The following is a 13,580-nucleotide window of genomic DNA, read 5'->3' as shown; positions in this document are numbered from 1 at the left end:
ATTAGGGATAGAGGCTTGTTTCTATATAAGAAATTATAATTACATTAAATGTGCACATTAATTTTAAATTTAAGTAATATGTTTTTCATAAGGAGTAGGTAATTCTAAAATAAAATCTTCATATAGTGACGTCTGTATTTGTTTGTAATTATATGAAATATGTGAATTTTCTTTTCCTTTGCGATTATCAAGTAAACTGGTTTGCCTGTGGTCTGACTTACAAACCCTACTATTTATCTACTGTTTAAGGTAATAGCTACTAGTATTTCTAAAGTAAAATCTTAAATAAGTTCTTCATTGGGAGCATTTGTACAACAAAATTTTCCACATTTTTCAAATTTGAAAATCTGATTGTGTACAGATTAACTTTTTCTTTTGCACATTCCCGATTATTCTCTCCATATTTTTAATTTATTATAGGCATGCATTGCAAGAAATTGCTATCCTTCTCCCCTGAATTATTATAATTTCCCAAAGTCTTGTTGTACTTCAGTGAATGAAGTGATCTGCCATGGAATTCCAGACAGACGGCCCTTGCAAGAAGGTGATATTGTTAATGGTAAGAAATAAGTGTGACTTTTGTCACTGTTAGCAAAGAAACAGCAAGGCTTTGGGAGTCTAATAGTGACTTGCATTTTCTTCACTTGCTTCCTGTCTTTTACTTTTTTCATATTTAAAACTTAAAATAAATTGAAAATCTCTGGAAACCTATTTTATAGTTTTAAGATATTTAACTGCTTTCAAGGGGCTTCTAGTATGATGGGCTTGATACAGGTTCTTTAATGCAGATGATCATTATGTGATTGGTAAATAGGGAAAGATGTCAGTGAAGTGTGGAAGTAATGTTGATTCAAGTGGGATTTTTTTTTTCTTATTCCTTTTAGTCCACTATTGGTTTTGAAGAAATCAGGGCAGGCTTTCTTACAGATAAAGAGAAATCATTAGTAATATATGAAGCTATTAAGAAAAAAAGCTAAAAATTCTGCAGAAGTGTTGTCCTTGATGTAAGAAGTTCAGAAAGTGACTTTAGGGGCCCCTGTGTTAAGCTATTTTGGGAAACTCCAAGTGCAGAGAAAGAAGCTGCAAAAAACATTTTCCTCTGTGATTGAAAAAATGTTGATGAATTAGGCTCCCCTCGATGGTATTTTTAATATTGATGAACTTGGTCTCTTTAGTAATCAGATATCTTCAAGGATCTATATAGCAAACAAGGAAGCCTGAGCCCAGGTGTTAAAGGCTACAGAGAATGGACCAACTGTGATGCTGGCTGTGAATGGTAGTGGGGACTTGACCAACACTGTTTTTATATGAATTGTTTTTGCTTCAGTTAGAGTATCTGTTTATAAAGTTCCATAAGTTTTGAGGGGGCTGCCCAATGCTGTTTTTCATATATAAGCCTTATTATTTTTATTACACACATAATGTGTGAGGTTTTTCAGGAACGTGAGTGTTGTGCTAGAGCCAACACACCTATATTGCGATATTTTAAATGGATTGAAAATTCATGGTTTAAGAATACTCATTTAATGTGCTCCGTAGGATACATTTAGTGTAGTGTAGTGGTGTAGTGCTAATCTCTATTTTTAAACATGGGAATAGTCACAAATAAGTGAAAGACAAATGAGTCTTTGAAAAATAAGTGTAGAATAGTGTAAATATTTCTATTTATTGATGCACTAGGGTGAGGAAAAAGTCGTTAAAGATAACGAATGAAAGCAGTATTTCCTGTTTAATGTCAAAATGTGGCAAAGTCCTTCACTTAATGTTCTTAACTTGGGTCATTGATCTTGGATGAATGTATCCGGGGATACATTTTTCTTCTGCCGTAAATGATCTAACCACTGCTGTAAGAGTATTAAAGCCCACCGTCTGGCTTGTGCTGCGAGACCACGGACCTGTTTTCCACAGTGAGTTCAGTTGCATTACAGACAAGAAGTGTCTCTTGGGCATTAAGTGTGTATTCATTGGTGTCACTTGCGAATGCAGAAGTTACCTTTCTCATTAAGCTGCTTGATTCTGTCATGTTGGCGAAAGTTAACTTCAATTTTGAAATAAAAAAACAAGTGTGGTCTTTATGTTTGCACATTCTTTTGCAGTGGACATCACTCTTTATCGCAATGGTTATCATGGGGACCTGAATGAGACGTTTTTTGTTGGAGACGTGGATGAGGGAGCTCGGAAACTGGTTCAGACCACGTATGAGTGCCTGATGCAAGCCATTGATGCAGGTCAGGCTCAGTGCTGGGCACCCGCTGGAGCTACTGTGTGGTGTGGGCCTTGAGTGGCCTGTCAGTATCACTATGCTGTGCATGCCTCATCCCTCCCAGCTGTGACTCTACCCTGCCTGAGTTAGCTTTGGGTTTGGCAGTAGTATGTTTAAGGATGATTTGGGAATCCCTTGATGAGGATGGACTGGATTATTGCTTATTCCTTTGACTCTTCTATGATTTATCTTCCTTTTCTCTGGCTGATAAATGAGGAGGAATGCGTGGATACTTTTTTTTAACATCTTTATTGGAATATAATTGCTTTACAATGTTGTATTAGTTTCTGCTGTAAAACAAAGTGAATCAGCTATACATATACATATATCCCCGTATCTCCTCCCTCTTGCGTCTCCCTCCCACCCCTCTAGGTGGTCACAAAGCACTGAGCTGGTCTCCCTGTGCTATGCAGCTGCTTCCTACTAGCTATCTGTTTTACATTTGGTAGTGTATATATGTCAATGCTACTCTCTTACTTCGTCCCAGGTTCCCTTTCCCCCTCCCTGTGTCCTCAAGTCCATTCTCTATGTCTGCGTCTTTATTCCTGTCCTGCCCCTAGGTTCATCAGAACCATTTTTTTTTAGATTCCATATATATGTGTTAACATACAGTATTTGTTTTTCTTTTTCTGACTTGTGGATAGTTCTCGAGTGCAACTTTTCTCCTACTTTTTAATTATTTTGTGGAAGAGTGCGTTAGATTATAAGAGAAAAAAGTGATCTTCCTTTACGCTTGCCTCTCCTTTTTTTTTTTAATCTCTCTTTTCCAGAGGTGTCCACTTTTTTTTTTTTTAAATAAATTTACTTATTTTTGGCTGCGTTGGGTCTGTTGCTGCACGCGGGCTTTCTCTAGCTGCGGCGAGCGGGGGCTACTCTTCATTGCGGTGCGCGGGCTTCTCATTGTGGTGGCTTCTCTTGTTGAGGAGCACGGGCTCTAGTCACACGGGCTCAGTAGTTGTGGCTTGCGGGCTGTAGAGCGCAGGCTCAGTAGTTGTGGCGCACGGGCTTAATTGCTCTGTGTCATGTGGGATCTTCCCGGACCAGGGCTTGAACCCGTGTCCCCTGCATTGGCAGGTGGATTCTTAACCACTGCACCACAAGGGAAGCCCCCAGAGGTGTCCACTTTTAACATTTAGGTTTTTTTCTCTGCAGTACGTTAATACACATACAGAAACACACATAACTGTATGTATGTGTTTAGTTAGGTTAAATGGAATCATAAGATTTGCGATATTCTATAATTTGGTACTTTTCAACCAGTAATACCTTAGAGGTCTTTCCATATTAGAATACTTACGTACCTGCATGCATAGATCTCCATTCTTTTAATGGCTGTATATTATATTCCACAGTATAAAAATTTCTACAACTATTCCCCTACTGGATTTTGGTGTTTTCCATATATCTTGCTATTGCAGTGAATAATATATTTGGGTAGAGGTGTATTTCTGTGGGATTTTTCTCACATACAACAGTTCATCCAGGTTTTTAAAAATTTATGCCATATCTTGTGAGGAAAGAGAAGGAGAGTCTTGTTGCAAATGTTAACAGACTATTACAAAGGACAGTTTGAGGGCAAATAACTTTTCAGTTAAAATCCACAGCATTTCAACCTTATTGTTCAGTGTGTTATCCACCCCCCTACCCCCTGTTAAATAAATCTGATATATCATCAACAATGTATTGGACAGGACAGGGTTCTTAGGCAAACATATAGGATATGATGCAATTTTTACTCATTTAATGAAGTCAGAGGAATGAAAAATGAAAGCATGTGATTATTTTTTATATATCAATATGTGAGATATTCTTTTCCTTATTTTTCACTGTTGATTATACTTAAAAACTTTGATATTCTCTGTGGTATTGTGAGATGAGGACTTTAATATTTAGTTTCTCATTTTGGAAGCTTTAGTTTTAAATCATTTTTAGGGTTTCTGTGTTCAATGTTTATGTCCCTTTTGCTTCTCTGTGAGTTGATTGAAATAACCAGACAGCTGGAATGTTGTTTTACAGTGACACAGGAATAAAAGTTGCTAAGAAACTACAAGAAACCAAAGTCTTCATTACAGTAGACAGGAAAGAATAGAAGTTGCTTCATCTCTGGAAAGTGCTATTAACACTTCTGTATGTATCATTCCTGCCTCTTGTTTTCCAGTAATTTGGCCGCCCACCCTGGTGCAGAGCGTGAGAGAGCTGGACCAGCTGTGGAATTAGCCTTCTAGAATAGGGCTTCTCAGTGTACATGTCAATGGCATTTTTTTTTTTTTTTTTTTTTTTGTGGTACACGGGCCTCCCACCGCTGCGGCCTCTCCCGTTGTGGAGCACAGGCTCCGGACGCGCAGGCTCAGCGGCCATGGCTCACGGGTCCAGCCGCTCCGCGGCATGTGGGATCCTCCCGGACCGGGGCACGAACCCACATCCCCTGCATCGGCAGGCAGACTCTCAACCACTGCGCCACCAGGGAAGCCCGCCAATGGCATTTTGAGTCTGATAATTCTTTGCTGTGGGAGCCTGTCCCGTGTACTGTAGGATGCTTAGCAGCATTCCTGGTCTCTACCCACTAGAGGCCGTTTGCACCACCACTCCTTGTTGTGACAACCAGAAATGTCTCCAGATATTATGAAGTGAACTTCCCTGGGACCAGAGTTCCCTCTGGCTTGAGAATTAGGGGACAAGTCTCCTCTCTCACCCTCCGTCCTTGTTGTTGGACAGTTTCTTGTGTGTTGTGCACCATGGTTAAAATTTTCCTTTCCTCCCTGCTCACTGGGGCTGCTAGGACAGCTTGGATGGGAATGCAAGAAAATCATTATGCAAGTCCACACGTTCCTCAAAAATCATTAACCTCCCACCCCCCCAAAAAAGTCAAGCTGGAACATGTGGTTAAGAGCAAGTAAATGTTATGAAAATGATGCCTTGAGCCATTCACCTGGAAACTTGATGGACTAGAGAGGATGTGTTGTGCCTGCGCCTCAGGTTGGAGATGAGAGAGGCACAGTAGAGGACTGTAGGGCGTGGGAGGACCCCCAGAGCCGTGGCTGGGTTCCCTAGGAGTCTCCATGCTCGGAGAGCTGTAGCAGCAATAAGAACCGCTTCTTCGGGTTTTTATTTAAACGGTGGTAAAAGTCATAAAGATTAAACAGGGCTGGAAGTATACAGTGAGAAGTACCTTTCTACATCCTACTCCTAAGACCTTCTGCAGAGGCAACTATGAATAATTTGAGAACCACTTTTATGGGGATAAAGAAGCCCAGGGGAAGTAATTCTTTGAGAAATTGACCAGACTAAAACTGTGAGGACAAGTCAAGTTCCTTTTTTGGACATTCCTTTTTCTCCTGATGCTCTTATCTCTTCTGCTCGCTTTAATGGAAAGCACGCCGACCTTAGGGAAGGCGAGGAAGAGAAGTGTGTGTTCCATTCTCTTGTTTATTCAGAGAGCAAGCGGTGCCTCTCCCAACCCCTTACTGCTGCACATGCCTTCTTCTTCTGCAGCAAAGGAGGAAACCCAGGTGCTGCTGGCTTGGATCTCAGCTTTGCCGTTTCCTGGCAGTATAGCCTCTTTGTGCTTCAGTTTCCTCATCTTGAAAGTCTCAGAATGTAGGTGTGTAAAGCCTTCAGAAAGGTTCCTGGCATAGACAGTGATTGCTTAGTAATTATTAGTTTTTCTTTCTCTTTGTCATGAGTCTTCTCTTTTCCTTTCAGTGAAACCTGGTGTTCGATACAGAGAATTGGGAAACATTATTCAGAAGCATGCCCAAGCAAATGGATTTTCAGTTGTTCGAAGCTATTGTGGGCATGGAATCCACAAGCTTTTTCATACGGCCCCCAATGTACCCCACTATGCCAGTAAGTACTGTCCAAAGATTTGGTATTTGCTAACTATTTATTCAACAAATATTTATTCAAACATTTAACAGGACCTACTATTTTGTATTTATTAGAGTAATCTATTAGCTGTTATAAATAGACCCCCCAAAATGTATACACAAGTTACATAACAGTCCACAGCATATGTGTTTGGTCACTCTGGGGTGGTGGGGTGGGACAGTTATTCTTTGACGCAGGCTCTTGTCACTTTCAACCTGTAGCTTTCAAGGTCACTTTGGGGGTTCCCCTCCTAGTCGTACAGATACTGGGGACGAGGGGAGAAGCATGGAGGGGTATGCTTGGGAGGTTTTAATGGGCTATCCTGGACTTGGCATAAGTCACTTACATTTACTTTTCATTGGCAGGAATTCAGTCACATGGCTACACTAACTGAAAGGGAGGTGGGGAACTGTAATCCAGCTGAGTACTCGGGAAGAAAAGGAGACTAGTAATTTTGGTGAACAGCCAATACTCTCTGCCACATGTATTCTGATTCGTTAAATGAAATTGGTTCAGCTGGGTTTGATTTGAATTCTCAGTACGTGTCAGCTACTGTATTCTTTGTTGGTATAGACGGGAATCGACAAAGTACCTTTTCTCGGGCTTCCCTGGTGGCGCAGTGGTTGAGAGTCTGCCTGCTGATGCAGGGGACGCGGGTTCGTGCCCCGGTCAGGGAAGATCCCACATGCCGCGGAGCGGCTGGGCCCGTGAGCCATGGCCGCTGAGCCTGCATGTCCGGAGCCTGTGCTCCGCAACGGGAGAGGCCACAACAATAAGAGGCTCGCGTACCTCAAAAAAAAAAAAAAAAAAAAAAAGTACCTTTTCTCAAATTGAGTGCTGTCTGATAGATTAACAAAGGAAGTTTTGGGCGATTAATGTCTTACAGAAACCTTTCTCTTGGAGAGTTAAGACATGCAGGGGTGAGTCTGTTATTTAGTGCTAGAAAGGAAAGCCGTCCACAATAAGTGACCTAAGAAGGAATTTAACAAATATATAGGAGCCACTGCTACGTAGACACTTTCATGTACCTCCTTGTGCTTACGTTTTTCCTCATATGCACAATAGCAGGGAATGGTACCTACCCTAGAACTGTTACTAGGATTAAGTGAGATAATGCATGGTAACTTTTAGAGTGATGGTAATGATGATGGTGTGATATACATTATCTCATTTGATCATCACAACTCTATGAATAATTTCTTAGCCCTATTTTTTTTTTTTTTTTTTTTTTGCGGTACGCGGGCCTCTCAGTGTTCTGGCTTCTCCCGTTGCAGAGCCCAGGCTCCGGACGTGCAGGCTCAGCGGCCATGGCTCACGGGCCCAGCCGCTCCGCGGCATGTGGGATCTTCCCGGACCGGGGCATGAACCCGTGTCCCCTGCATCGGCAGGTGGACTCTCAACCACTGCGCCACCAGGGAAGCCCTCTTAGCCCTATTTTTAAAAAGCAGATTCTGTGTTTAGGGAAGTGATGTATTTATTCAAGTCCACACAAACTAGTAAATAAACGTCAGGTGTAGGATTGGTACCTAGGTTCTGTCTGGCTTTCTAGAGTCAGTCTTTCCCGTGCTGCCTAGGAAGGACTGAAGCAGTTTGGCGCTGGGTCTTGTGGGAGAAATAAAGATTGAGATTTTGGTTTGCTGGAGAGATGAGGAAGAGCATTCCAGGCGGTGGGGAAGCATAAATAGGTGCTTCAAGTTGAGACTGAACAGAGACAAGATAAGCTTGGGCTGAGAATTATGTGTTAAGGACTAGAAATGGGCAGTGCCAGATCGAGGATATTTGACTTCATTTTAGGCATTTGTGGAACATTTTTTGGCAGAAGAATGGCAAGGTGAAATTGCCATTTGGGGAAGAAAATTTAGCAGTGGTGTCTAGAATGTATTGCCGATGTGAGTTAGCCAGGCTTGTCAGCCTGATGCACAGTTGTCGTAATCCACATGTGAGGTGGTAAAATCTAAGACGTCAGTAGTTGTGAAGAGAAAGGGAAATGAGTGAGAAACGTCTCAACAGAAGCTAGAGAAGTCACTTAAGGCACAGCATTTGACATAAATCAATAAGCGTTTATTAGCAGACCACATAGTCCTTTTTATTTCAGCTGGAATTGTGCTTGAAATAAAAGCTAGCAATAGAAGATGGGTAGCCAACTTCATTCCTTCCTGGTAGGCCCTGTGATCACCTGATGTGCATTGCCTTTAACAGAATGGAAGTAGCTATTCTGATGACACTGGCGTGTGCCACACGTGTACGTGTGTGTGTTTTGCGTGTGGAACAAGAGTGTGCAAGGGAGGGAATGAAAAAAGCACCCTTAACTTGCAGAGGTAACAAACTTAGGTTTAGGTATGGACTAGATAGAGACTTTTTGTCTATCTGTCTATGTCTGTTAATTTTTATTGGAGTGGAGTTGACTTACATTGTTGTGTTTCTGCTGTGCAGCAAAGTGAATCAGTTATACATATACATATATCCACTCTTTTTTAGATTCTTTTCTCATATAGGCCATTACAGAGTATTGAGTAGAGTTCCCTGTGCTATTCAGTAGGCTCTTAGGAGTTATCTATTTTATATCAATACACAGTAGTGTGCATATGTCATAAAGAGAGATTTTTTTGAAGGAAATAGAATTTATGGGAGACGGAGATACGGGTCAGTGATGATGGTGTCAGCAAAATACCATACCACCCATACACAAGAGATGGCACTTGAGTTTCATGTTAAACTATTTAATTAGAAATAAGAATTCTGAAAAAAGAAACAAGGACCCAGGTATACTTCATTTCATCCAGTTGATATGTTTTTGAAAAGTCAAGTGTTAATCGGGTTTAGATAAAACAAAATATGTGTGGTCCCTTTAGGGACGTGTTCAAGGAAGCTGCTGAGTCTCTGTACTGCAGAGGCCTTTTGAAATGTAAACGATCCCTGCTTTGGCTTGTAACTTCATATTCCTGAGCACCTGAGCACGGAACCAGGAAATTGTTGTGTAACAACAATTCCCTCCACCTCCTTCCGTGTAAGAGAAGTCCTTGTTGGATGAGAGTTTAGTGTGCTTCTTCGTCATTATGGTTCAGAAGTAAAGGTGATACTACCCTATCTTTAGAATATATATCACGGTAATTCTGGGAGCCAGACGGTAGAGCAGGTACACACTTCTGTAAAAGCACTCAGCAGTAGTATCTGCTATAGTGTAGTCGCTAGATGATGTATGTTTGTTTGAGTGAGCCTTGTTGAGAAGCTGAAACTATGAGTCAAGGTTAGCTGGGAGTTGTAACTTCTACAACAATGAATCAATGGCAGAAACAGGAGTGGAACTTGGATTCTCTGTATTGAGCTGTCCAGTGGAAATATATATGAGGCACATATGTAATACTAAGATTTCCAGTGGTCATATTGAAAAAGTAAAAAGAGACAGATGGAGTTAATTTTATATTTTATTTAATCCATTACATTAGAAATATTAGCATTTCAGCATTTAATCAGTGTAAAAAACATTGTGATATATTACATGCTTTTTTTGTCTTTGAAATCGGCATATTTTTTATATGTACATTCTGACTTGCCATTTTTCAAGTGCTTAGCTTCATGCACCCAGTTGCTGCCGTACTGGACAGCACAGCTATCAATTCCTTTATCCTTTTTTCTTTCCATGACGCCACACTGACTCTCTTTGACATTTTCTGTTTGATATCCCCAAGGGAATATGACCAGTCTATATATGTAGTAAATTGAATGTCATTTGGAGAGAAAGTTCATGAAATTAGAAATAAAAAGTAAAGATTATTTTTGCCCCTCAGAGTTTTATAATAATTTAGAAACTCCTGATTTGGAATCTGTAGAATAAGTGTATTTTGGCAATACCTAAGATAGCGGAAAGCAGCGTGATAGCTATTCACAAGGAAGGGCGTGCAGGAGTGTAAACGTGCCGGTGAGGTTAGACCATACATAGACAGGGCAGCTTGAGCAGGGTCTGTCTCCGTCGACACATGGGTTGCCATCCGGAAGAACCGCAGCCTTACGCAGAAAACCCCTGAAAGCTGGTGCTTTCGCCACCTGGTGGTCAGACAGAGAAAGTGCAGTCACCTGTTTACCGATGCTCTTATCAGTTCTTGGTTTTTATTGACAGTTTGAACTTTAAACTGGTTCTCCATTTTCGTCTGAGATTCTCTAAAAAGGCCTATCCCTGTTTAAAATTTTTGGCCTTCTTGGGGAGATGGCACGTCTGGGCACTGATAGTTGAGTTTCTCACAATGATCCTGAAAAATACTTTTGTATTGGTGAACTTGGACAAAAAGTCTTTGGAGGGAGAAATGGAATTTTTGTTTCCAATAGAAAGGAATAATCGTGTCAGCATTAAAGAAAAGTAGGTTAGTGTGTGGGGCTTTGTTCCCCTCCGAAAATAAGACAATTTACAAAACTTTTTAAAAATGGTGCAGTTGTTTCTCTGGGCTGTGCCCCCATCTCCACCCGCATCCACACCCCTACACGCACCCAAGAGGTAGGAGGCTTCTGGTGGGATTTGAAATGTCTTCTTCTTTAAAGCGTCATACCTCCATGAGTGTGGCACTTTGCTTGGTTGCATGATTGCAATTCTAACCCTGCTATAACATAAATGGGGGCACTTTTCCTTTTATAGAAGTGATAACCACATCTGAGATCCAGCCTAGGGCATCTCTGTATTTTCCTGGGGAAGACTTAAACAAAATGAAATATGCTTAGGACAATATCTGCCCCAGAGTAGGTGGTTTTCAGTAAAATCCCTGTTTGATGAATGATCTGCTTTAAGAAAGGGTAATCAGGAGGGGAGAAAGTCACTAATTTAAGAATCACTCATGGGAATATAAGTTGTGTACTTTTCCCAGGGAGCTGCTTAACAACATGCTGTAGGTTTTTTGCTGTGTTCTGAGATTTTTTTCTTTAATTTCAGAAAATAAAGCAGTTGGAGTGATGAAGGCCGGCCACGTATTTACAATTGAGCCAATGATTTGTGAAGGTGAGGAAAAAGGGATGCTGTAACATTCTTTAATTGAATTTTTCTGTACTTTTGGTTACTCATGATCAGATTAGTAGTCTGCTCTACTTTCTTTTTGCTTCATTTCCACTCCCCGTCTTATCTCTAACTTGATTCAGTATCATGTTAGAGAACTGAAAATTGTAAGGGTTGGCAAGAAAGCAATACCTTCTCCACGGTAATTTGCCTGCTGTCAGTAGATGCTGAAGTACTTGAATCCTGGTCCCTTTTCATAAAGATCCTGTCAAAGGGTGCATTGTAATAATTAGGTGCCTCCCTGAAGCCTGTGTAGAAATTCTTGCTTGTCTTTTTTTTTTTTTTTTCTTTTTTGCGGTATGCGGGCCTCTCACTGCTGCGGCCTCCCCCGTTGCGGAGCACAGGCTCCGGACGCGCAGGCCCAGCGGCCATGGCTCACGGGCCCAGCCGCTCCGCGGCACACGGGATCCTCCCAGACCGGGGCACGAACCCGCATCCCCTGCATCGGCAGGCGGACTCTCAACCACTTGCGCCACCAGGGAGGCCCTCTTGCTTGTCTTGATGGGGGTGAGGAAGAGGAGGAAAAAAGAAGTTAGAGCTATTTGGTTTTTTTTTTTTTTTTTTGTCTTTTTGTTTTTTAAATTAATTGATTAATTTTTATTTATTTATTTTTTGGCTGCATTGGGTCTTCATTGCAGTGAGTGGGCTTCTGATTGCGGTGGCTTCTCTTGTTGCGGAGCATGGGCTCTAGGCATGCAGGCTCAGTAGTTGTGGCGCACGAGCTTAGTTGCTCTGCAGCATGTGGAATCTTCCTGGACCAGGGCTCGAACCCGTGTCCCCTGCATTGGCAGGCAGGTTCTTAACCACTGCGCCACCAGGGAAGTCCGAGCTATTCGTTTTGCGGCAGAGTTATATAATTTAATTCTCCACAACTTATGAGGTAGGTGCTATCCCCATTATACAGGAGAGCAAACTGATTTTTGAAGAGGTTAAGTAACTTGCCCAAAGTCACTTAGCTAGTTATGTGGCAGAATTTGTGGGACTCTAAACTCATGAGCCATTCTGCCGCTTGAGGGTCTGCACTCATATTGTCAGGTGGTGTCATACAACTACTATGGAAAAAGCACAGCATAGACACGCTTAGCACTGGCAGTTTTATGACCTCGCTGTTGTTGGTCACTCTGACAGGCACATGGCAGTAATGGTTGGTGTCATGATTGGAGCCCCCCACTGAGGCTGTCAGGGTAATCACTGGGGCCTCCTTCATGAGGCCTTCACCTTTGCTTTCTGCCGGTTCTTCGCTGGGATTAGGGGATGCAGAGTGGGGCAACAGTAGTAGGGCTCTTGTGTCCTGGTCCCTGTGTTACAGGATGCATCCCCTTGGGATCCTTCCAGTCTTTTTTATAACCTAATCTTCGGAGTGTTATCCCATCACTTCTACCAGATTTTCTTCCTTAGAAGTGAGTCCCTAAATCCAGCCCACACTCAAGGGGAGAGGACCACTGGAGGTGGTTTTAGAGGCTGCCTTCTTAACCTGGTCCTTCGTTCCCTTTTCTGTAAAATGGAAGTTACAATCTTTATCCTGCTGAATCCCCAGGGCTGCTGTAAGAATTAAGTGAGATGATTTGTATTAACACAAAGTACCTCTAAAGGGCTGTACAAATGTAAGGTATTGTTTTGTCATTCCCTGGAATAAGAATAATGATCATATGTAACCAATTGCAAGAGCATTGAGTATATTAGCAGAGAAAGGCAAGACAGTGAGAGGAAAGTGTCATTTTGGTTACATACCTATTTCCATTAACTGGCACTTAGTTGGTGAGACATGAAGTGGTATTTCGGGAGTAAGCAAGTAACACAGTGTTGAGCTGGTTCAGATAATTGTCAGATTATAACAAATATACTTCAGTGTAACTCAGCTAGGTTAAATCCCAGCTTCTTAGTGGAAAGTCTCTAATCCAAAGAAGAATTTGAATTTCCTTAGAATAGTAGTCTAATGTATTTAACTTGACATTAGTAAAGTATCTGTTTTAGCAGATGACGATAAAATTAAAGATGTATTTATGTCGGGCTTCCCTGGTGGTGCAGTGGTTGAGAATCCACCTGCCAATGTAGGGGACATGGGTTTGAGCCCTGCTCTGGGAAGATCCCACATGCTGTGGAGCAACTAAGCCCATGCACCACAACTGCTGAGCCCACACACCGCATCTGCTGAAGCCCGTGTGCTCTAGAGCCCATGCTCCACAACAGGAGAGGCCACCGCAATGAGAAGCCCGTGCACCACAACAAAGAGTAGCCCCTGCTCGCCGCAACTAGAGAAAGCCCACGCACAGCAACGAAGACCCAATGCAGCCCCCAAATAAATAAAAATAAATTTATATAAAAAAAGGATGTATTATGTCTTAAATCTGTTTGTGAAAAGATCATTCATTACATTGAGAAATATCTGTTTACTCATCTTTAGATGGTTGA

The 13,580-nt window shown here is 41.8% G+C and overlaps 1 protein-coding gene across 1 annotated transcript in view; it reads left to right on the top strand.

Moving 5' to 3' along the window:
* Positions 1-13,580, top strand: part of METAP1 (methionyl aminopeptidase 1) — a 65,941-nt gene that overhangs the window by 49,315 nt on the left and 3,046 nt on the right. Inside the window, exons 7-10 of the mRNA XM_082638023.1 lie at positions 421-559; positions 2,097-2,228; positions 5,966-6,109; positions 11,049-11,114. Of these exons, the coding sequence (XP_082494149.1) occupies positions 421-559; positions 2,097-2,228; positions 5,966-6,109; positions 11,049-11,114 (481 nt within the window). The remainder of the gene's footprint in view (positions 1-420; positions 560-2,096; positions 2,229-5,965; positions 6,110-11,048; positions 11,115-13,580) is intronic.

The sequence above is a fragment of the Mesoplodon mirus genome (genome assembly GCF_964341445.2).
Source record: "Mesoplodon mirus genome assembly, chromosome: 2".
In the NCBI taxonomy this organism is placed as follows: domain Eukaryota; kingdom Metazoa; phylum Chordata; class Mammalia; order Artiodactyla; family Ziphiidae; genus Mesoplodon; species Mesoplodon mirus.
The sequence above is the reverse complement of the archived record's forward strand: the minus strand, read 5'-3'. Positions and strand labels throughout refer to the sequence as shown.